The 21937-nt window shown below is 37.2% G+C and overlaps 1 protein-coding gene across 1 annotated transcript in view; it reads right to left on the bottom strand.

Moving 5' to 3' along the window:
* LOC104404440 (transformation/transcription domain-associated protein-like) overlaps positions 1-21569 on the bottom strand; it is a gene marked incomplete at its 5' end in the record, with an annotated part of 47699 nt that extends 26130 nt beyond the window's left edge. Inside the window, 15 exon segments of the mRNA XM_010012868.1 lie at positions 856-956; positions 1737-2002; positions 2264-2459; positions 7498-7689; positions 13120-13255; positions 13707-13819; positions 14219-14356; positions 15246-15533; positions 15827-15946; positions 16594-16740; positions 17101-17280; positions 18259-18472; positions 19368-19489; positions 20182-20381; positions 21423-21569. Coding sequence (XP_010011170.1) covers positions 856-956; positions 1737-2002; positions 2264-2459; positions 7498-7689; positions 13120-13255; positions 13707-13819; positions 14219-14356; positions 15246-15533; positions 15827-15946; positions 16594-16740; positions 17101-17280; positions 18259-18472; positions 19368-19489; positions 20182-20381; positions 21423-21569 — 2560 coding nt within the window.
* Positions 21570-21937: the final 368 nt, after the last annotated feature.

Genomic DNA, 21937 nt, shown 5'->3' on the forward strand with positions numbered 1-21937 from the left:
TTGGAACCACACAGCGCTCGCTCACTCTCCACCTTCTTCCTCCCCCCGATCCCACAGGGATGGGGAGGAGAATTGGAGGAATGTAACTCCCATGGGTTGAGATAACAGCACTCCAGTAACTAAGGTATAATACAAACCACTACTGCTACCACCAGTGATAAAAATGATAAGGGAAATAACAAGGGGAGAGGACGCAACCACTCATCACCCGCCGACTGATACCCAGCCTGACCTGAGCAGCGATCTGGGCCTTTCAGGTAACTCCCCTCAGTTTATATACTGGGCATGACGTGCTATGGTATGGAATACTCCTTTGGCCAGTTTGGGTCAGGCGTCCTGTCTCTGCTTCCTCCTGGCTTCCTCTCCTCCCTGGCAGAGCATGAGACTGAGAAAGTTCTTGGTCGGAGTAAACATTACTGAGCGACAACTAAAACCATCGGTGTTATCAGCGTTGTTCCCAGACTGAAAGTCAAAAACACAGCTCTGCACCAGCTACTAAGAAGGAGACTGCCACAGCTGAACCCAGGACAAACATGTATCTTCCGCTGCAAAGCTTTGGACAAGCCTGTTCTCCCTGCCTCTTCCCTTCTCACCCCTTGAAACAGAAAACTTTTAGAAAGAACTAGTGCACTGTTTGCTTTAACTAGTTCTTTCCACTTAGAAATATGACCAACCATTACATCGTCAAGCTGCAACGAACTCTCATCTAAACTTTTACTTTCTTATACAGTTGTGACAAATTTTAGGCTGGTATAAACATATGGAACAACTTTTCTGCTCAAATACTGTGTTGAAATACTTCAGCTGCATTTTTCTCTGATGTGTGCTAATGCCTCTTCCAGCCAACATACTTACTTGTTAATCTGTGCCAAGAACATTCCCTTCAATGCATAAAACTCGGCAGTCATCTCCTTGGTGAAGTACTTCAGATTGGTTGATTCAATAACTTCGAGACCCTGTTAAATATATAAGCCTTAGTGAGAAAAGCCTTCTAAAATGGAAGGTTTTAAGATGAAAGTGCCATAAAACAACAGCCAACACATTCTCTTGAAGTTTAAATAGCATGAGTTTCTAGCATTTAATTTTCATCTTAAAAAATCTGGACTGGCAACAGTTTTAAGTTTCCACTGGCCTATGCAAAACTATTAGATGCTATAGACAACATTCATGAAGTGATGGGTTATCTTTTCCATCTTGTCCTTTTTTTATATTATTATATATATTATGTTATATTACATTATTATTACAAGGTCCCAGCTTGCCAACCTTGTAATCATATGTCAGTGAGGTTTGCTTAAAATCACATTTTTTCCTTTCCTTTTATGACATTCCATTTCACTTCAGGTTGCCCGTATCCATCGCTCATAAGTCAGACACTTAAGACTGACTTAGAGCTCCAGTTAATCTTGCAGTAGTGTTGCTTCTTCCTATTGCAAATCACGTATTTTTCAAAGTCTCTTCCATTTATTTATCTTGTAAGATCTCAAAAAACACATTTCCACTTTACTTTCTATTCAGCTAATTTTTAATATAGCCACAGTATTCTGCTTAAAGAGGATAATGCCTAGTTTTGACTAACTGTATGACTTAAACCAACACTCCATGCATAGGTATAACATGGCCACCAAAGTTCAGACCCTGTTCTGTATACAGGCAATTTATTTAAATCAATGTATCTGATGGCCCTTGTAATCTTCCAAGTCACAACAACAACTTCAGAGATAAAGCCACCATACCTGCATACACTCATTTTTGCCCATCACTCCAGCCAGCTGAAGGTAACATTTAACTTGCTGGCGAATCTTCTGAAAGCAGTCCACAATGGGCACAGTTGGAATTGTATGAATGCGACTCAGTATATCCAGAGCTACGTTGACCAGCCCTTGCTTTCGAGCTATCTTTCCATATTGGATAATTGCCGATGCAGAAGCATGGACTCCCAACATAGCATTATTGGAACTAGGATCATGCTGCGAACTGTTTTCATATGCAGTTACAATGGCTAGAAACAAAACATGAAACGTCAGTCATTACAAATGAAATTATATATACAGCAATATCTTACACAGCAATACATATGAAAGGATGACTTAAGATAATGAAACACTTAAATGGAAATTGAATAAAAACAAACACTTGGAAAAAAAACCAACATTCCTGTATGTTTAAATAACTATTAAAAAAATATACAAAGAACTTATTTCAAACAATGTGTTGTCTGGAAAATTACATGATGAATGCATGCTGGACCAGGCAGTTTTACCCTGGTAATGATGTTGTCTCCACATGAAAATGCTGCTCCAGTGGGATAAATCATCTGACACAATAGGTAACCTGTTCCTCCAAGTCTTTACAACAGTCTTCATATCATGTAAGCTGTTGTTCCTCCCCAGATTAGTTGGTTGCAATCCTGCATTTATTTGGGCTGCTTCTTGAAGTTCGATTATTTGTTGTGCTGCCTAGAAAACATTAAACAGTATCAGTATCATAGAAGATAGTACAATGGCCAATTTCACTGTTAGAGAAAGGTCTCTATGAATGATGCCACCTTAAAATGATTAACTAAAGATGAAATTATTTATGCTGTTTTAGTGACCTGTCTATTAGCTGCATAAATGGCCTATAACTAACCTAATCATCAACAAAATAGCAAAACAATCCATGAGTTTAACTAGTCTTGATACTACTATTCCTTGATAGTATTCAGATGAAAATTCCCTAATCCTTTATTTTGAACTGCAAGTTATTCTTCAGACGGCAGTGTTTTGCTTTTAAGAAAAAACAAGCCAAACCAACTAAAACTACGCCAAATGAGAAAGTTTACTGGAATCTACACTTTCTCTTCATCTCCATCCTTTTCCCCACACACATCTACATAAAACCATAGGTTAGAATTAAATTCTATCACATAGGTTTGAACTTACATCAACCCTAATCACAGAATAGCACAAGTAAATATATATGCAGTCTGCTAAATACAAGAATCAAGTATAAATACTGACCTTAAACAAAAACTTTTAACAGAACTTCCTAGTATAAATTCCCTGCTCGTGTCCTGACTTCTTGATGGAAAATTCTCTCATAGAATGAATCATAGAACCACAGAATGGTTTGGGTTGGAAGGGGTCTTAAAAGCTCATCTAGTTCCAAAGTCCTGCCACCTTCCACTATACCAGGTTGCTCCAAGCCCCATCCAACCTGGCCTTGAACACTTCTCAGGGATGGGGCAACCACAACCTCTCTGGGCAACCTGGTTCAGTGCCTCACCATTTAAAGCCATGCCCTCATGTCCAATTACTACTTGCCCTTGTCAAAAACCCCTCTCCAGTTTTCTTGTTGGCCCCTTTAGGCACTGGAAGCTGCTCTAAGGTCTCCCTGGAACTTTTTCTTCTCCAGGCTGAACAAGCCAAACTCTCTCAGCCTGTCTTCATTTAACTTGAATGTGCATAAATATTATCTATGTGCTCCTGAAGGTGTTATTTTAAGATACTTTGCAAAAATCTTAGCTTTGAGAGGTTACTTAAGTTCAGAATAGTTTTTCACTGACATCTCCTATCCTCAAATTAGTAAGAGGACCAAACAGAAGATGGCAGTAGTCTCAAACCTACTAAAGGCAGCAGACATTTTGTTAAAACTTCAATAACCTGAAAAGGCCCACAAACTTTAATGGAATTTAATTACCTGTAGTACAATAAAACCAATGTGGTATTCTCCAAGCTACCACTTGGCAGATAACAATTGCATTCACTGTTAATCAACCAAATAAGATAACTATTCGGGGGGGAAGGAGCAAAAAAAGGCAGTCCAAATTGACAGAGTGAAATCTCTTGAAACAAAGTAAATTACACAAAGTATTATTTTCCTACAATCATCTTGGTATCAGCTCTCACAATAGCTTAACCTTCATCCCACACCCATTCATCACGTAAATTTAATTTTCTCATGGGTATTTAATCACATACTATCTGATATTAAAAAAAAAAGTAATTGCAGCACAAATTCATACATTGGTACCTCTGTCAGTCATGGACTAATTTATCATTTCTTCATGAGGGATATACACATATTAGATTATTTTAAAAGCTTGATTTAATTGATACCTGAAAGCATTTATATACTTTATTTAGCAATACTAATCCTTTCATGCTGCAGATGCTACCATTCTTAGGGGAGGAAAAACTTCAAATACCAGTGAAAACCTAGCAGGAAGGAATTATTTTCATCAAGAAGATTTCTAGCCCTATTGTATCAGCTCAAACAAATGAAATATTGTACCTGTTTGCCTGACAGCTTCCTCTTAAAATGGAGAGGACTTCCATATTCATTCACTTTATCTGATGCATTAACTTACATTATAAAAATTTGGAGGTATGGGCTGCTCTGTAAACTCTGCCCGCAAGAACAGTCATTTTAGTAGAGGTACTTTGGATCGTGCAGTTTTAGTTATTTATGAATCACACCAGGCATGACACACAGCGTGAAACTCCTGAATTACAGAAGCCACTCTATTAAACAGAACTCAGAAAGCAAAGTCCTCTGTATATGTACAGATAAGGTTCATTCACAGTCCATCAAGTAATGCATCCCCGTTATGAAATTTCAGATTGTATGCACTGATATTTGCAGAATTTCTCCCCTGGTGATGAAAGGTTCCCTCAACAGTAACAAGAGCTCATCTTCATCAGGTACATGTTTATCAGGACACCTAAACAGGAACACAGAATGGCATGTTTTGTCCAGATGACATACTGAACACAATCCTGCCGCAGCCCCACTTCCACGCTCTGGCTGCAACTGTACAAAACAAATCTGATGACACATGATTTGTTTTCGACAAGCTTCTGGAAGTATCTCAAGGCCAGATCCTATTTTTTGAAGATGAATTTAGATACCTGCTTCCATTCAATTATACTTGGCAATAACATCTACTCTCAAAAATTCTCTTACAAATTAATTATTTGCATAATTAAATCCAAGAGAAAACAAAAGGGCGTCAATATTTCACACATTTCAAAAGGAAAAAGTCCATTTTTGTTATGGTGAAGTAAGTGTAAAAGTTGCAAAGGACACAGTTACAGTTATGCATTTTTTCATCACATAATACATGTTATTTCATCTCACGTAAAAATTAAACACCATATTCTGTATTATCAAAGTTGTGCCAGCTGCTTCCCCAAAAAGGTTTCCAGAAGGAAAAAAGAGGTCTCAAGAGCTTGCAAACTCTTCCTGATAGGACGAGGAACAAGTACTTTTCCCTAATTTTCTAAGTGAACCATTTCCAAGTAACATGTATTCCAAAGAGGAAGACTAAAAGCACAGGATTTAAAGACATCTTGTTTTGAATTTGAGTTGTCAGTGTTGTGTGAACAAAATAAAAGATTTCTGACAGCAAAAATAAAGATGTACCTGGTGTATGTACAGCATCGTAAAACCAGTTTATGTTTAAATAAAGCCAGAAAGCAGCACATTCTTTGCCATACAATATTTAATGATTTGAGGGCTAAAATATGGAACACTTAAATAAGCACTAAGAACCTGTTAAGCAAGGATGAAAGAAAAGTAATCTTTATTTTCCTTATTCCAAGCATACTCTTTTAGAGAAACAGAAAAGAGCACACTCCCTTTTGAGCGGAAAATGCTTTTATGATTCAGAAGCAGCTAATGAGCTCCATCTCCTCCTAGAAATGCATGACAGAGTTAAGAAAAAAGTCAAAAAATGACACAAAAAAACGTTAGCTTTGCCCATCCTCTGTGTACATTCTGGGTTATCGAACTGGAAAGTTACTCATCCTTTATAAGTCAAGGATTCAAGCATACACAGGAGAGTTTATGTGAACATCAGTCCTGTTAGGAGTCACATGCAATAAATATACTGCCATAATTTTACTGGACAGTATGAGATCCAAGTACAAACTTCTTCTGTTTTAAATGCTCTTGACAAAGAATTAAGCTACTTAGGACCATGAAACACTCCACTTCTGTCAGGGTTTTTTTATTTGTTTCTGGGGGAGGTGTTGGGGGTTTTGTTTGTTTCTGAAGTTCTCCTAACTCCAAATTCATCAGCTGCCCCTCACTTCATTCTGGACAGCACAGCTCACTGCTTCACTGCCAGAATTCTGCCCCTACTTTATGAGCCAGCTTCTCTCAAAACTTCATGCTTCTTTTGTCCATTTTTCTCCAGAATCCATACAGATTCCTTTCAGATCACAAAGCAGTAAGGCCATAGGGCTCCATCCACTTCTGAGTCAAGCAGTCCACAACTCCTCACTTCAGCAAAAGGCCCCTGACACCGGTTACCATTGACTCAAATCTTCCAGCTGACCTACTCACACAAGTGCTTCACAGACTGGAATTAAAAATTAACCTTTTCAATCGGCACAGCTAAATTTGGACTATATGCACCCACATGTAGACAAGAAGCATTACTGAAATGCAGCCTTCCACTCAAACCAAAGACATTTTCTTTCCTGTAGCTGTCATCGGATTAGATGAGGGCAGCAAAGATCACTCTTCCCAACCCACGACATCTCCCGGTCTGTGAAGCAATCTGATTCACCAGGAGAATTCTTTTTAGAATGTTATTACAACATTTTAATGCAATGTTGAACAGAACCTGCCAAATGAGCTAGCTGGACAACTAAGAAAGCTGAAGACGGATGCACGAACCTTTGAAGTACACGTTAGCTTATCTAATGAAATCCCCTCTCCTTTTCAGCAGAACTGTTACACAATTAACTCCCTGTCCAGTGAGAAATATCATATACTGAAAGACTAGATTCCTTCCTGCTTTCTTCCCCTGATGCAAATCAGAACATTTAGCAATATAATGTAGAAATGACAAAGAGAAGGTAAGGCTCACACTGGCCTGAACCTACAGTATTTTTCCTCAAGCTAGCAGTGCTCACCCAAAAAGTCCTTCACTAACAACAGACTTTTACAGTTTCTGGTTCTTTGACCTTAAAGCTAAGGCCACAGGGATGCTCAGAACTTGCTTAGCCTCTTGAGAACGCTACTCCTCAAAGAAACACCAGTGATTCTCAATACACTTTTCCCTTACTGAACTAACTGTTCATGCCCCAATTTAACATTTAACAGTTTGAACTGAAAAGAACACTTAGGTTATTTCAACATTTCTGCAAATATCATAATGCAATAATACACCCACCCAATATGGACCTCGCTACAAAACCCACCGAATCTTTGAGATCTCTAAGTACTGCAGTGCATTATGCATTAATCCACAAGAAAAAGTTGAACCATCTGCTCAATTTTTAAACAGCTACCTCTGTATGCCACAAACAGACGGGATTCAGGTAAACTATAAAAACTTGAAAAGGAACCCAAATCAACACGCACATTCTGCAAATTTAACAAAAAAACGCCATAATGAAAAACTGATCAACATTATACAGTGAGGCATTTTATGTTTATAGTTACTAAGAGTTCTGAAATCTGCTACTGGAAAATAACTAGCAATAAAAACCTTTCCATTCTTACCTGGAGAAGGGGAGTATGAACATGTGAGACTACGTGAGGAAGCCTTCGCCATTCTCGAATCGCTAAACTACTCGCCATCTCTACCAGGCGCTCAATGAAGTTAAGCTGCTGCTCTTCTGGATGGCAAATTGCTAAGTATCCTCTGTACATATTCACTTTCCAGGCCATCTCTTTTGGGCAACTCAGCTCCACCTGTAATGAAATGCAAAGAAGTCTAGTAAAGACCATTCATTCTCAAAGAGCCTTCTTAAGTAAACACTCAGTTTTATTTTTTATGAAAATCAGCTGATTATCTTAAAATACCAGACTAAAATATCAAATTTTTTGGCATTAGAGGAGTTTCAGCTCTCTTAAAAAGTTATTGGCAAGGGCAGGATAGCAAATAAATTGCCAATTCAGCACCAGAGCAGAAGTGCCTGCATACAACCCGCTGTTAGGGTATTTTTACCCTGACAACTGCAGTGTAGCTCAGACAGCTGAGCAAGCTGAAAGCAGTCTTGCAACAGGAGCATGAAGCTCACTGCAAACCAATTCACCCTGTATAAAGAAAAAAGGTGATTCTCAGCAGATAACATCTACTACCTCTGAAATGCTTCAGGGACTCCAGAACAACTAATGTCAACTTCTCACTTAAAAGGATTCCATCCCTGTAAGTCAGCACATTATGCCAGCATTATGCTGCCTAACTGCCTGCTCTAGGACATTGTAAGTTTGTGAGAACAGTTGATAACTTTGTAAGTAACTAACCTCCCCATTTCTATCCATGTGGTTTCTGAGTACAGGGGCAAAGTCAGGTCAATAATTTTAAAAATTATTTTAAACCATTCTCTTAAAATCCTGGAAGAGTAGAAATATGGCAACTAGACATAGCAAAGTGAGTATTTTACAGTAAACTTGTACTTGTCACTAGCTGACACTGCAGGCTTTAAATCTAGAACTTTTTCACTTTTCTTTCTTCCACTTTACATCAAGTCTTTTACGGTTTGATATGCAACACAGAAATCCCTCCGCATTATTTTCTTGTTGATATACTATATCTTAACCGTTATAGTTGTTATTTCTGTTATCCTAAACTGACTTTCATGCCTGAGCCAGCAACGAGAAACTGCCAGGTAGCAACCTTACACTTACACAGTGAAAATAATCTTTCTTTATTGCATTATCTACTGGATCATTAAACACAAAGGCAATGTGAGCAAATGGAAATGAGACTTGGGTCCTATCAAAGGCCACTTGCTGCTTTAATAGCTCGACTTTAATAGGCAGATTATTAAAAGCGTTTCACAAAGATTTACAAAAACTGATACTATTTGCCATGCTTTCTGACCTCTCTTGTGAATCAACCATGGAACCTGATACAAACCAGCTACATTAAAGAATATAAGTAAAATTGGAGTAGTGAGTATAGCAGCATATAACCAATTATTCTTTCACAACCTAGTATTTATGCAAACGTGTCCTGACACTTCTACAAGATTCTGAGTAGAGCCACAAAAGCTCCGTTTATGGCTTCAGCAGCATCTTCTCCTTAGGATTTTAGTAAATGTCTCATTACTGAAAATATCTCATTTAATACAACTGCAGCTAAAGCATATCAGCAGTTACTTGTGGTTGTCACTTCTACTCAGCTTGCAAATCTCCAAAACCAGAACCTGTCAGACATGATCTATTTCATCCTGTTCGAACTCAAGGTTTATAATATACTGTACAATTCAGTTCTTATTTTAGGCATTAAAGGTTTCTCAAATATTAATTAGACACTGAAGTTGCATATTCAAATAGTACATAAAATACTAATTGTTGCAAGAACAGAAGAAGTTAGTTAAAATGTAAATATAATCTATAAGACAATTTTTGTCACATACACAGCTTGCTATTATAGATTTGGCTTCTCCTCAGCTCAAAAAAGATAAAATCCATCTTCAGAAACACCCATTTAATCTGAACCATCAGAACTACAAATATGGAACAAATCCATTTCAAATGTTGCAGTGGTTGGACACCCTTAATTTAGGTTCCATCAAAAGACACTACCTTTAACTAATTGAACAACTTTTATTGTTCTCACAGTTTAGCCTCTAAGGCAAAACATACTGAGGCATCCGCCTATTTTCCCTTCTGACAAAAATGTTACTGCAGAATAAACATACTATATTTAGAAAATGTAAGATTCAGTATGATTTTGAAGAAAGTAAGACACACACAACTGTGCATATTCATCATGCAAGACTAAGTTGTCACAATGAAGCTGTTCAGGTATTCTGTATACACGAACTTAACCCTGGAAGATTACTGGAATTAAAGGATGCTCAGCATTGTTCATAATCATGTTTTCTCTTTTGCAAATATTATGAAACTAGACAGTCAACTGCTAATTCGACATGTAACCCTACTACTGGTAGGTACTGGTTCAAAACTTAAACAGTAATGATAAAACAATAAACCCCAATTAAGTGAGGGACTAATCGTCCTGATTCTCTCCAATATGAAAACCACCACTGCCCTACTCAGAGCTTTGCTTGTAACATTCTATTTTAAATAAGCAGTTCACCACCTTTTCCAAACTCTGACACCTTTAGGAGAGTAATTCCAGTAACGTCACACTACATAGCAACAGTGAAATGAAGAGCAGCAAGTTTATTTCCACTTGTGATTTAACACAATATTCTCACAATTTGCTCCCAGATAAAAATATCTACCTACATATTTTCTGTTGCACCTTTTCAGAATATGAGGGGGTCATATACAGCATGTCTCCCATGCCATTTAAACTTTATTCATACAAGAAAAATGTTTAGGAACACTCAGAAAGAAAAAAGATCTTCCAGATTTAAATCTTTGACAGTGTTATTTTCTGCATGTAGTGTGTCACCCACCTTCAAACTGTTCTGTAACAGCCAAAACTTTACAGAGCATTCATTCATCAAGCCCACTGATAGCACAGAATACAGAGTCTCATGAGTGAAACTCAGGAAAGGACAAAGGGAAGGTTAAATGTTTTAGCAGTGCATGCTGTTCAGCAAAATGAATTACAAGCAGAACACAATAATGAACTCCATAACAAATCAGGAAGGTCAATAACAGGGAAGTACAAACAATACATATTATTCATTACCAGCTGAAGATGATAACAACCTCACTTGCCATACACAAGTTCCTTAGTTCTAACAAAAGAAGCTAAGTACTGCACTGGTTTTCAAAACAACATGCAACAAACAGGGCACATCTATGCTACTTTAGATGAAGAATATGTCCAGACAAGCTGAGGCATCTCAATTCCCAAGAGATACTAAAACTCTACTAGACAAGTCAACCTGATCTACTTGGGCCCTGCTCTGAATGAAGCACGGGACCAGATACCCTCCAGAAATCCCTTCCAACTCAAGCTATTGTATGGTTCTGTAAACTTGACATTAAACTATAGAAGTACAATCATTGAGGCATTAAGCTTCTGAGAAAACCTCAGAAAATTCCAAACTCAAGTTTTTCTGATTCCTCAGAACATCAAAAAAGGAACTTAAAGGAAACAATACCTACTGGCAGTGCTTTCAAAACCTCAGCACTGTCACAAACATATATATATATGTCTGTACAATCGTTATGATATTTACTTCTAGCACAAAACTTCACACAATTGTCGCAATTTGAAAGGAGATGAAAATATTTTTTAGCCTTATTTCATTTTTTTCCAGTAAAGACTGCAGATTTAAAAGTGTCACTTCACAAAAGCCTATTTTTTCCTTATAAGTGGTCTCAGCATTTTTACTTGCATGCTTTCTAGTATAAAGATTACGCACACAAAAAATTGTTTGGGGAACATACTTGAATGTCAATCATCTAGAAGGTAAATATGACCTTGTGGTAATGTATTATGATTCTATTTACTTCATAAACCTACTTTTGCAGATTCAAAATATTTATTACTCCAGAAGTAACCTATCCCTTTCTGTAATCCTAGCGATGTAGTGGAAGGTGTCCCTGCCCATAGCAGAGATTGGAACTAGGTCATCTTTAAGGTCCCTTCCAACTCAAACCATTCTATGATTCTATGATCCTCGTTCAAGTCCAATCCCCATCTGTTTTCATGTCAATTAACTCAAACCCTCTTATCATGCACAGCCAGCCTCCCTGATACAGCCTGCAATTCTCAATGCCTCTCCTCTCTACCAAGTCCTTTACACCTTCTCAAAGGAAAGTACTTTCTTCAACTTCTTGCTTCAATCTATTTACGCAGTTATGCCTGCCACTCCTAATCAAATTTGTACTCCTTCAGCCTCTTTCATCCTCACCTCATATTCTTCTCATTGCTTCCCAATCTCGGGCTCATTGCCTGAGGTTCCTTACCTGGTCTTCTTGTCCCTCATCTCTCATTAGATCGTTGCTTTCCAGTCTTGACCACACTGGCTCCAATCTCTGGTGCTCCCAAGATATTTTAAAATTATATGTAATGGACATATTGCAAAATAAAATGAGTCTTATTTTAAACAGAATTAAAGTAGACTCAAAGTGAGAATAAAGTTAGAAATCTAATTAGTTAATCTGCAGTAATAAAGTATTCGAGTACTTAGAAAGAAAGCAAAAGAAGACACATACAGGAAGCAATCCCCAGACAGTACAGAAAAGCATGGCTACTGAAAGAACAAACCTTCTATTATGCCTCTGCTAATCAAGCCTATAAAATCTAAGAAACAAGAAAACCAGCATGTGCCAAGTAAGTAACCCCAATACATTTCCCACCACATGTAAACAACTTCAAATTTGCCACTGTCTTCATCAAAACAGTAACAACCATTGGTATAATCTGCAGTGTATACCAGCCTCACCAACTAATAAACACTGAATCTGAGATTTCATGTTGCATTTCAGGGATTTCTTAACACACATCCTGAAATGCAGCCTTACAAATACTCCTCAGATACACCAAGGTATTTAATGTAAATCAAACAACTGGTAAGTCCCAAACCTTCACATTTTCATACATATCTTAATACCTCCTCATGTGCAGTGGAGATGAACTGAATAAATTGTGTTTAGCGTTTTATGTTTGGGCAGTAGAAGTTGAGAACGCTTTGGCTTTGCCTTTCAGGTACTAAAGCAAACAAAAACAGGCAATAGCTTTTTGCTCTTTTAAACCTGTGTTGTCCACAGACAGGGAGATGAGAACAGATGTATTTTCACGCTTTATTCCATTTTACAAAAGGATCCCGTAAAGGTGTAAAATACAAAGATGTTCCTCCCCAATATTCTCTTATTTTAAACAATACCACTTACTCGCAAGGGTCCCATTTTAAGTTTTTCCACATATCTCTGCTGGCACACACTTTGAAAAGCATTTGTTGCTTTTCAGTGATTCATTACCATGCACCTTGCCTTTCACCTGCCCTGACCACATTACTTACACGCAGTGCAGCTTTATAAACAGATAAAAAAAGAACCAAGTTTGTCTGTTGAAATGACATGCTTCATTGCCAAAATACCCAGCTGTGTGCTGGGATATCAAAGAAAACTTCCAGACAGCAAGTCACTGTGTCTGTGAAATGAACTGTAATGCTGACCTGTCAGAAATGCAATCAGTAAAATGAAGAAAGAAATGAAACATTAGCACAGAAAGCCCACACTCACCTGCACCAAAGCCTCCTTCATAGCAGTCCAGTTTGAGACCCTCCATGCACATTCCAGTACGAGGTAAGGATTTATATGACCTTTTGACTGGCCATATTCTGTCAAAGGTTCCCACTGGTTCAATTCTTTGGAGCAACTAAGAAAATCAGAACCAGTGTCAACTTGCTTACTAAAAATAGTAAAACTTCAGTAGAAGTGACTGTAAAGGTTGTGTATCAGAGTATTACCTGCATACTTGTTTGTCTATGAACTTCTTGGCAACCACTACAAAAGTTTTGTTCAGATGGGAAGATTTCAATTATTTATTTATTACCAGTTATAATACAGAGATCTGTGAAAAGGGAAAAGCTGCATTTTGTGTCTCCCAGAACAACTATTTTAAATAGGAAAACCAAATTTTAGCTCCAGTCTGTTTCCACCAATAGTAAACTACATGTTTACAACACTCCAGGCATATCACTTCCCCCTGTATCTGAGCTTAACCCTGAGCTAAGTTCATTCTCATAATTAATGCTTTAAACCAGCAGGGTATTTTACTTCTATCACAGGGCAAAAGTACTTGTTCTACATCAGCTGTTAAGTCTCACCGAATCCAGTGATCTTCCCAGAGCTGATACTCAGGAAAGATCGAAGGGGAAGCATTGTTCCGTTCATGTTCTTTCTTAGCCTTTTCCATTGCTTTTTCGTAAGTTTCTTGAGCCTAAATAAAGATCAAACCATTTTATTTTTCCAACTTCTATATACACATAAACTCAACATTCCTCTCCTGGTGAAAAAAGGGATGAGAAAACTTATGAATTCTAAGTTAAATAAACAAATAAAAGAAAGTGAAGAGTGAAGTGTGAAGTGTGTTGACTCATTCCTGAATATAGTATTTTTTGGCAGCTTTACAAATGTCATGAAAACCTGAAGGATGCGCTCAAAAATCTCACCTTTTCTAGGTATTACATGGCATGAAACTACTACTTTAGCCAGTAAAGAAGCTGTGGCACTTTATATTTTGAAGACTGAAGTTACTAATGTTCAGAATATCTTCTTATTGACCAGAATCATCCTGACAGTAGAAGTACTCAAATAATTTTTAATAGCAAGAGTGTACCTGTTCAAAAAAGCCATGTTGTTCATAGGCAATGGCTGTTGCTGTCTCTGGGAATTTACAGCGTTTCTGCCATAGTCCAGCCCACATATCCTCTTCTTGTAACAAAGAGTAGAGCTCAGCAAGGGAATCCAGTATTTCCTAGGATGTTAAGCACACACATTTCTCCACAGTCAAGCTGTCCTTATAAAGCATAGTAGATAGCAAACCCACATGTTCTACGCTGAAGCAAATGGAGAAAGACAGGGAAATACAGAACTGTTTATATAAACTCTCTTAAATACTCTAGAAGACAAGCAACTAGTAACAACCAAGTACTGAGAACACCACCACTACATTACATGACCAAAAGAAAAAAAGACCTGAAAATACTATGGCTTCACTATGGCTTGTACATCGACACTCGCTGGTCTTCTCTGATCAATCAGATCAAATCATAGAGAACAAAGTTGTCTAACAAGCCAAAAGCTCAGTCTTTAATGTAAAAAGAATCTAATATTTAGGCTCCTTGGTTGATCATAAACATTCCCAGGTAGATCATAACTACCTGACAGACTACAACAGCGTCTGTTTACAGGGAACTCCATTTGTTTAGGCAGCAATTCATTAAGGAGAAAAGGAGTCTTAGGGAGACCTTACTGCTCTCTACAACTACCTGAAAGGAGGATGTAGTGAGGTGGGGGTCGGTCTCTCTTCCAAAGAAAAAAGCAATAGGACAAGAGGAAACGGCCTCAAATTGTGCCAGGGGAAGTTTAGACTGGAAAAAGTTTCCTCACTGAAAGGGTTGTCAAGCATTAAAACAGGCTGCTTGAAGTGGCAGAGTCACCATCCCTGGAAGTATTTAAAAGACGTGTAGATGTGGTGCTTGACAGGGTTTAGTTGTAGACTTGGCATTGTTAGGCTTATGGCTGGACTCATTGACCTTAAGGGTCTTTCCCAACTTAAATGATTCTATGATACTATTGTACTACACTGTCACTGTGTGTTTCTCTTCACATTTCATGAGGTATTTCAATTAATATGACACTACCTGTTGAGGAGGAGTTATGCTTTCCTGCTCATAAAATTCTGTTGTCTGCTTCGGCTTAATTTGTAGGCTCAGTCCTTTTTCAAAGGCTTGATGTTCCAGCATCAGCGTAGAACGAAACCAGAGATTGTGAGTTTTACCCAAGTATTTCAGGACACAAGGTCTGATGGGAATGGGAGGAACACACTGTGACATTGCTTCCACGAAGCAATTCAGTGCACTCGGCTGGCAATCTCGCTGTACTTGATGGCTACCGCTGCACAAGAACGGGCTTATTTCACCTGCTAGAGCCTAGAACAAAAACCGCAAGAAGAGTTATTTGTTCATTCAGATTCTTCAATTAGAGAATAAAATCCTGTTAATACAAGAAACAATCATTTCATAAGTGTATTTCTCTTTCTAAGCTGAAGGGCCTTATTTCATTCAAAAGATGTACTGATACAGCTATACAGTATTCACTATTCACTAATGGCAAATTCTCAAAGCAAGTGGACAAGTCATTGTGTCACTACACAAATACTTTTTCCTGAAACACCAGTCATTTACAAAGAGGGATTTGTAAGTGAGGAGAGAGACATTCTCACATGTTGTTGTCTGTCAGACAAGATTTTCCAAAGTCGTGAAAAAAGCTGTATCCAAGTCTTCTCTGCTAATGGTGTGGAAATATGACATAACTGCACAAAGGCACTCAGCAACGCTCCAGTCTAGGGACAAAGAGATGTATACAAGTGAGAAAAATACGATTTATAGGAAAAAGCAGTTCACAGTTGTTTAAGCAGTGAAGCAAATGGTTTTTCCAACAATCATATCAAAAAGACATCTCCTTTAGTGATATTAATTACTGCAGCAACAACTTTATCCTATTTTCATGTTGATCAAGACTCTGATTCGTTACTCTTACTATTAAAAAAAAAGAAGGAAAAAGGAAAGAAGTTGATGACTGGTAAAGTTACATGGATAGAGCTGTAATGGCTCTACTGTTTCAACACAGCTTTCAGCTAAAATTAGTTTCTTTGAAATTATTTCAATGTAAGATGCTGAGACACTTTTCTGATCCTATCCCGTCACTGTCACCACTGTTTTCTTAACTGAACAGTTAGAATATACTTACAGATGGAGAAGGATGAAATTTAACTTTGTAAAAAAGTAATAAAGTAAAACCTAGCAATTTAGTTAAAGCTTAAGAATTTTTTACCCTGCACAAGAAATCACATCAGATTATAAGAGATGTCTCCATTAAAAAAAAAAAAGCTAAAAAATCAGAAGTGTGAGTAAAAAAAAGGTATGTCAGGTCAGTTTGAAGATGTCAGTATTAAAGTGATTTGTCAGGAAGCCAACAACCTGTACCAACCTTCACTTCTCGAAGAGAGTCAAGAAATTTGTCATGCCTGTTGGTCAACATGTGCAGCTGATTGCCAATGTCCTTCTCAGAAAGTTCCTTAGTTTTAGGTGTACTGGTCTGATCTCCTGGAGCCAACTCAATGTCTATTTCAACATCCTATACAGAAGTAAACAACTCAAAAGCATGCCAACATTTTCTATGTACTTTTGCTTTTTCCCCCCATACAAATACAAAATGCTCTTCTGATCAGCTTATTTCAGGTCTCACTGCTTCTGCTAATTCTTCAGGTTCAGATACATAACTGCTAGAGTACTACAGTAAAGAAAAGGCTAAACAAATAACTGCAAGTTCTGAGAAACCCATGCATGGTTCAAACACAGTGTATTAAACTCAAGATACACTGAACAATCTGTGCACATCATCTTCAAGACATATTCTCCAAACTTATATGACGATAAACTAGGAAGAGCAATATTCCATAAAAAAGATCTCTCTACAGTATTTTCTGTAAGTTACCTCTTCTTTGGATTCACTGTTTTCCCTTTCACGAGGCTCTTGTTTGACATGGGTTACCATAGCGAATGCTGCTCTATCGTGACTGTCAGCAAGGTTGATAACATTGGTGATGGAGGGCAGCATAGCACCCTGACAACTTGTCCCAATTGTAGTATTCCTCTCACACACTGCCAACAGGAGCTAAGACATTTAAAAGCACAGAGATTGTTTTAAATATACATTTTATTGTAGTGTTTTAAGGAAAACATCATTATAATTTAATATCAATATCAACAAGATAAAAGTTATTATAATGTTAAAAGCCTATTTATTATCTTTATTCATTAAATACACTAATACATTTTCATCTTAATCTGATCACATTTTGCCACCATTTTGAAATTCATGACTGTACTTTCAAGATGGTTTTTCAAGTTTCTCCTGAAAATGCTGAGGAAATAGGAGCCTTCTATGCCTAGAACACGCATTTTGTACTTTCTAACACGTATATTTAGTGCCCTCAATCAGCTAATGTGCACACACTCTCACCATTAACAGGGAAGTCCTCCCAAAAAAGGATGGGGGGCAAAAAAACCATCAAGCAGTGCTGTTGTTTATCTCTCTGGAAGGAGTTCTAATACCTTTAAGAGTACAAAATTATCCTCACAGTCACTTTAAGCTCATGTTTTAATATGCAAATTGTTTAAAAGAAAGGCAGTTTGGTCCCATCTTGTTTTAAATAAGCCAACCCAAAATGCAATTCCATTTCAATGCAATCCCACGTAACAGTTGTCACTATCACTAGAACAGACGCTCAAGCCTTTACAGTATTCTTGAAAACATCTAGTATAACAGTTCTTGTATTTTTTTATAATTGCCATCATTTCTAAGAGATGGGTTTTAAGAAGAATTAACCTGGTCATTAAGCTTTTTGCAGAGAAAATAGATTTTAAAGCTTGATATTAAAGCCACTTTCCAAACATCACCATTTCATGGTTTAGACGTTGTGTTTATTTTTAAGCACCACAGGAAGCATCTGAGACAGCAGACTTGATATTTTTAGCTTTGATAATACATACCACAAGACTGATGCTGCATAATGCTTTTACACCCAGTCAAGAAAAATGAGGAATAAAACATATTTCTAAATTCTATTTCCGATGCAAATAACTTCCCTACCTCAATGCACTGTTTGATCCAAAAGTGATTTCCCATTGCTTCCCAGTTTTGAGAACAGGTGACATAAAGGAGACGTTCATAAACACGTCGTTTCATCGAATTATCAAAGACCTCAAAAAATTTGGCTCGGATGAGTGGCTGGGCACAACGCAAACCTGAGAGAAACGCTGGTTCCAGTTTAGCAGTAAGCTCACTACCAGAAAGGTTCTCATCCCTAAAATGAATAGAGATGACATGACAGAGACATTAGAAAGAGAAGCCTTCTAGGTTTTGTAGGTGAAGTACTAAAAATCAACAGAGGTGATACTCTGTAGAAGCCCACATGGTATGGCACACATCTAGGAGTGGCATTTTGAAAGAAACATCAATGTAAATATTGCTACGTGTTAGAAAACTGTCCCAGAACTATCATAAAAACTCTTTCAGGATAAAATCATATCAGAATTGTGAAACACTGTCAGCCACATCTGTATTCTGTTTGAAATGACACATAATATTCAATGGTAACAAACTTCTGATCACTATGTCCAGACCAGGGCTTTGCACAATAAGCCAGCAATTAGAACAGCAGCAACAGTAATTCAAAATAATGTGAATCATAAGCACAAAATTAACTACCTGGCATTTGTTGATAATTAATTATTTCATTATTTTAATTATTTCATTACATTACAAATCCTGCCAGTTTAGCACAGTAACTCTCCTGAAAATGTAATGTACAACAAATTTCCAAGACAACTAAAAAACCAAACCTTTATACCCTATGGATGTGAAAAGACATATTTCAGCTGTCACCACAATGTTTAGAATACAATCAGCTATGAGGACACCCTGTTATCTTGGGAAATGAACAGGCTGTGATAGTGGGGATATTTCAGTGGAGCCAAAACAAAAATCCTTTCTAAGAACTTCCATTTTCATCAAACTGTCTTCCATAAACACATACTGTGGTCTCAGTGAAATCAAATGACTTCGAATTTTAGGAAAGAACAAAAAAAAAATCATCACTTAACTCAGACCCAAAAAGATTGATGCCACGTTATAAAGGTCATATATGATACAAATTATGAACCAATAAGCTACAATAAATGATTAATTGCTGTAATTACCTATAGACATAGTTAACCAGGTCTAAGAACTGGGCATTTAATTCAAGGTCTTCTGGAAAACGCTTTTCAATGTAAGTCATCATTTTCACTAGTAAAATGGACTTCTCCCGGAGAGTAGGTGTCTGTGTTAAAAGAAGACATGATTAATTTTGTCAATTCATCTTAAAGCATGCAGAGAACTGGCACATTCAAAGTACACCTCAGCCATCCTTTATGTCACTCTTTCACTTCTAAAGTACCGAAAAATAGCTTGGTAGAAGGTCATAGTTCTTGAAAAATAACTCAAGCATTTATCCTTCTAATATATGCTACAGAGTTTTAAAATCGTGACTAAAACAAGGTTTGAGTTGTTCAATGATTACAAAAATCTAACTTATATTTTTAAAAGTGTAGGTCCTTTTATAGAGCACTAGACTCTCAAGTACTCAACTCTAACAGAAAACATGGCAAATTGAGGAGGCCACAAAATGTTAGAGAAATAACATGATTTAAACCAGCATTAGTCATCCTCCTCCTGAAGAATCTCTCTATCCTAGTAATCGTGAAACATAGCTTAAAACTTTTACTCCGAAAAAAGTTCTCAGCAAAACAGCACCTGAGATCACATACCTAATATAAGCCTATAAAATGTTAGGCATCTTTCACTCCACTTACTTCCAACAGTGGGTGCAAAATATTCCAAACCTCCTCCAGGGCATCTGAACATACATAACAGATCCTTACAAACCTCACTGTCAAAAACTGTATATTATAACAGTGGCTTACAGTTATGTAGTATTTGAGAGCAATAATGATTTTTATATCCTCAATTTACCTGATTAGCTGCCATCGGGGAATTGTTTTTCACCCACTCTTCCACTATTTTTACCACTGCACGAAGAATTTTGGCATCGGTAGATTTTTCAATGAGAGACGTTAGAATAGCTTGTATAAAATTTTTCCTCATTTCCATGCTCATCACAGCCAGGCGAGTTTTCACAAGATCCAGGCTTAACATTACCAGTTCACTTGTACCTGCTGCGGATGCAAAAAAAAGGTTAGAATTGGGTATACACCTGTAAAACTACTAAAAATATTCTCAAGCTACTATGACTTTAAAAAGAGTAAGGACAATAACTGTTACCTGGAAATATATCCCTAGAAATAATGTTTCAGAATTACTACTTTCCATTCTTAAACAACTCAGACTCCTTCAAAAAACCACCTCAAATCCATTCATTCACAATCCTAAAGGCAAGTCTGTGTGGTTTCATTTTGGTAAATTACAGAACCCCAGTACTGGAAAAACTGCAATTAAACTTGTAGAAGAAATACTGTATGATGCAGCACACCTATTCTGTTCTGTTAATTTCCTGACTTGCTTATCTGTCAAGTTTAATAATTTTCCAATTGCTTCTCAGTGTTAATAAAATCTGCCAGGTTCTCACTTATCTAATTAAATACGGGCTGGAAATCTAACAGCAGCAATTCTTTCACAGCCTTTCCTTCAGCAGCTTATTCATTAATAAACCACAGTGCTCTTTGCTAGCACTGAATCTTCTTCTACAAGAACATCTGATTTTTTCCATGACTCATGACCTAATTCATTTGATGATAGACAGAATGGTCCAGAATTAAAGAGATGCTATTTTAAGATAAAAACTAAAGCATCAGCTCAAACAAGTTAATTTCACAGTTGTTCCAATGTTATCAAATAGCAATGAGTGAAAATATAAAAATGAAAGCACAGATCAAAAAAATTTAGCCCCTCTCCCCTCAAAAATCTTGAAGAATTTCAGTATTTTTATATACGCTGTAGCTCAATAAATATTCACTAACCATTCAATGAAGTGTTTGGGTTAATAATGAAATTCACATATTAGGCAGGTAACAGGAACTCTGAGTACACTTTTTTCCATCCTTCAATACTTGAGTAGTATTTCTCAGTACTGCTGAAGTATTTTTCAACATGTAACAATGCACACAAAACCCCTTTAGGATGTTAATACATCCCACGACGATAATACAACACTATCTATCTAATCATTAATATCCTTAGTCTACATAATGTCATACCCGTATTTGCTTCTGCTGTTCCTGCTGGAGCCTGTGGGTTTAAGTGTTCCCTGACCATCTTCTGCAGAGATCGCATAAAAACTGAGATCAATCTGTCAATATAGCTGGGGTTGTTACTGCACGCAGACTTCAGAATCATTAAAGTACCTATAGAGAAAAACAATACTTACGGAAGTAAAACTGTTACTAAGCATGACCAAAGTTAAGATACAGGTCTTCAATGTAGATGTTCTCATTCCATGAAAGAACACAGGAGAATGTTCTGTGCCATGAAAGCAGCATTGGACTACCCAAGTTACAAACACGACAAATCTGGATAGCTTTCAGAAACTTCAATCTCAACTTCAGTCCTTAGTGTAAGACTAAAAAGCAATTTTTGCATTAACTAAATATTTGAAAGTTCTGTATGTAAGTATGTGATGGAGGACAAGGGGGAGAAAGGGAGGATGGAAATGGGGGGATTGAGAGCAGATACTTCTCCAAAACCCTAATATATAATAATACATATATATTTT

Source organism: Nestor notabilis, unplaced genomic scaffold, assembly GCF_000696875.1.
Source record: "Nestor notabilis isolate BGI_N333 unplaced genomic scaffold, ASM69687v1 scaffold6004, whole genome shotgun sequence".
NCBI classification, from domain to species: domain Eukaryota; kingdom Metazoa; phylum Chordata; class Aves; order Psittaciformes; family Psittacidae; genus Nestor; species Nestor notabilis.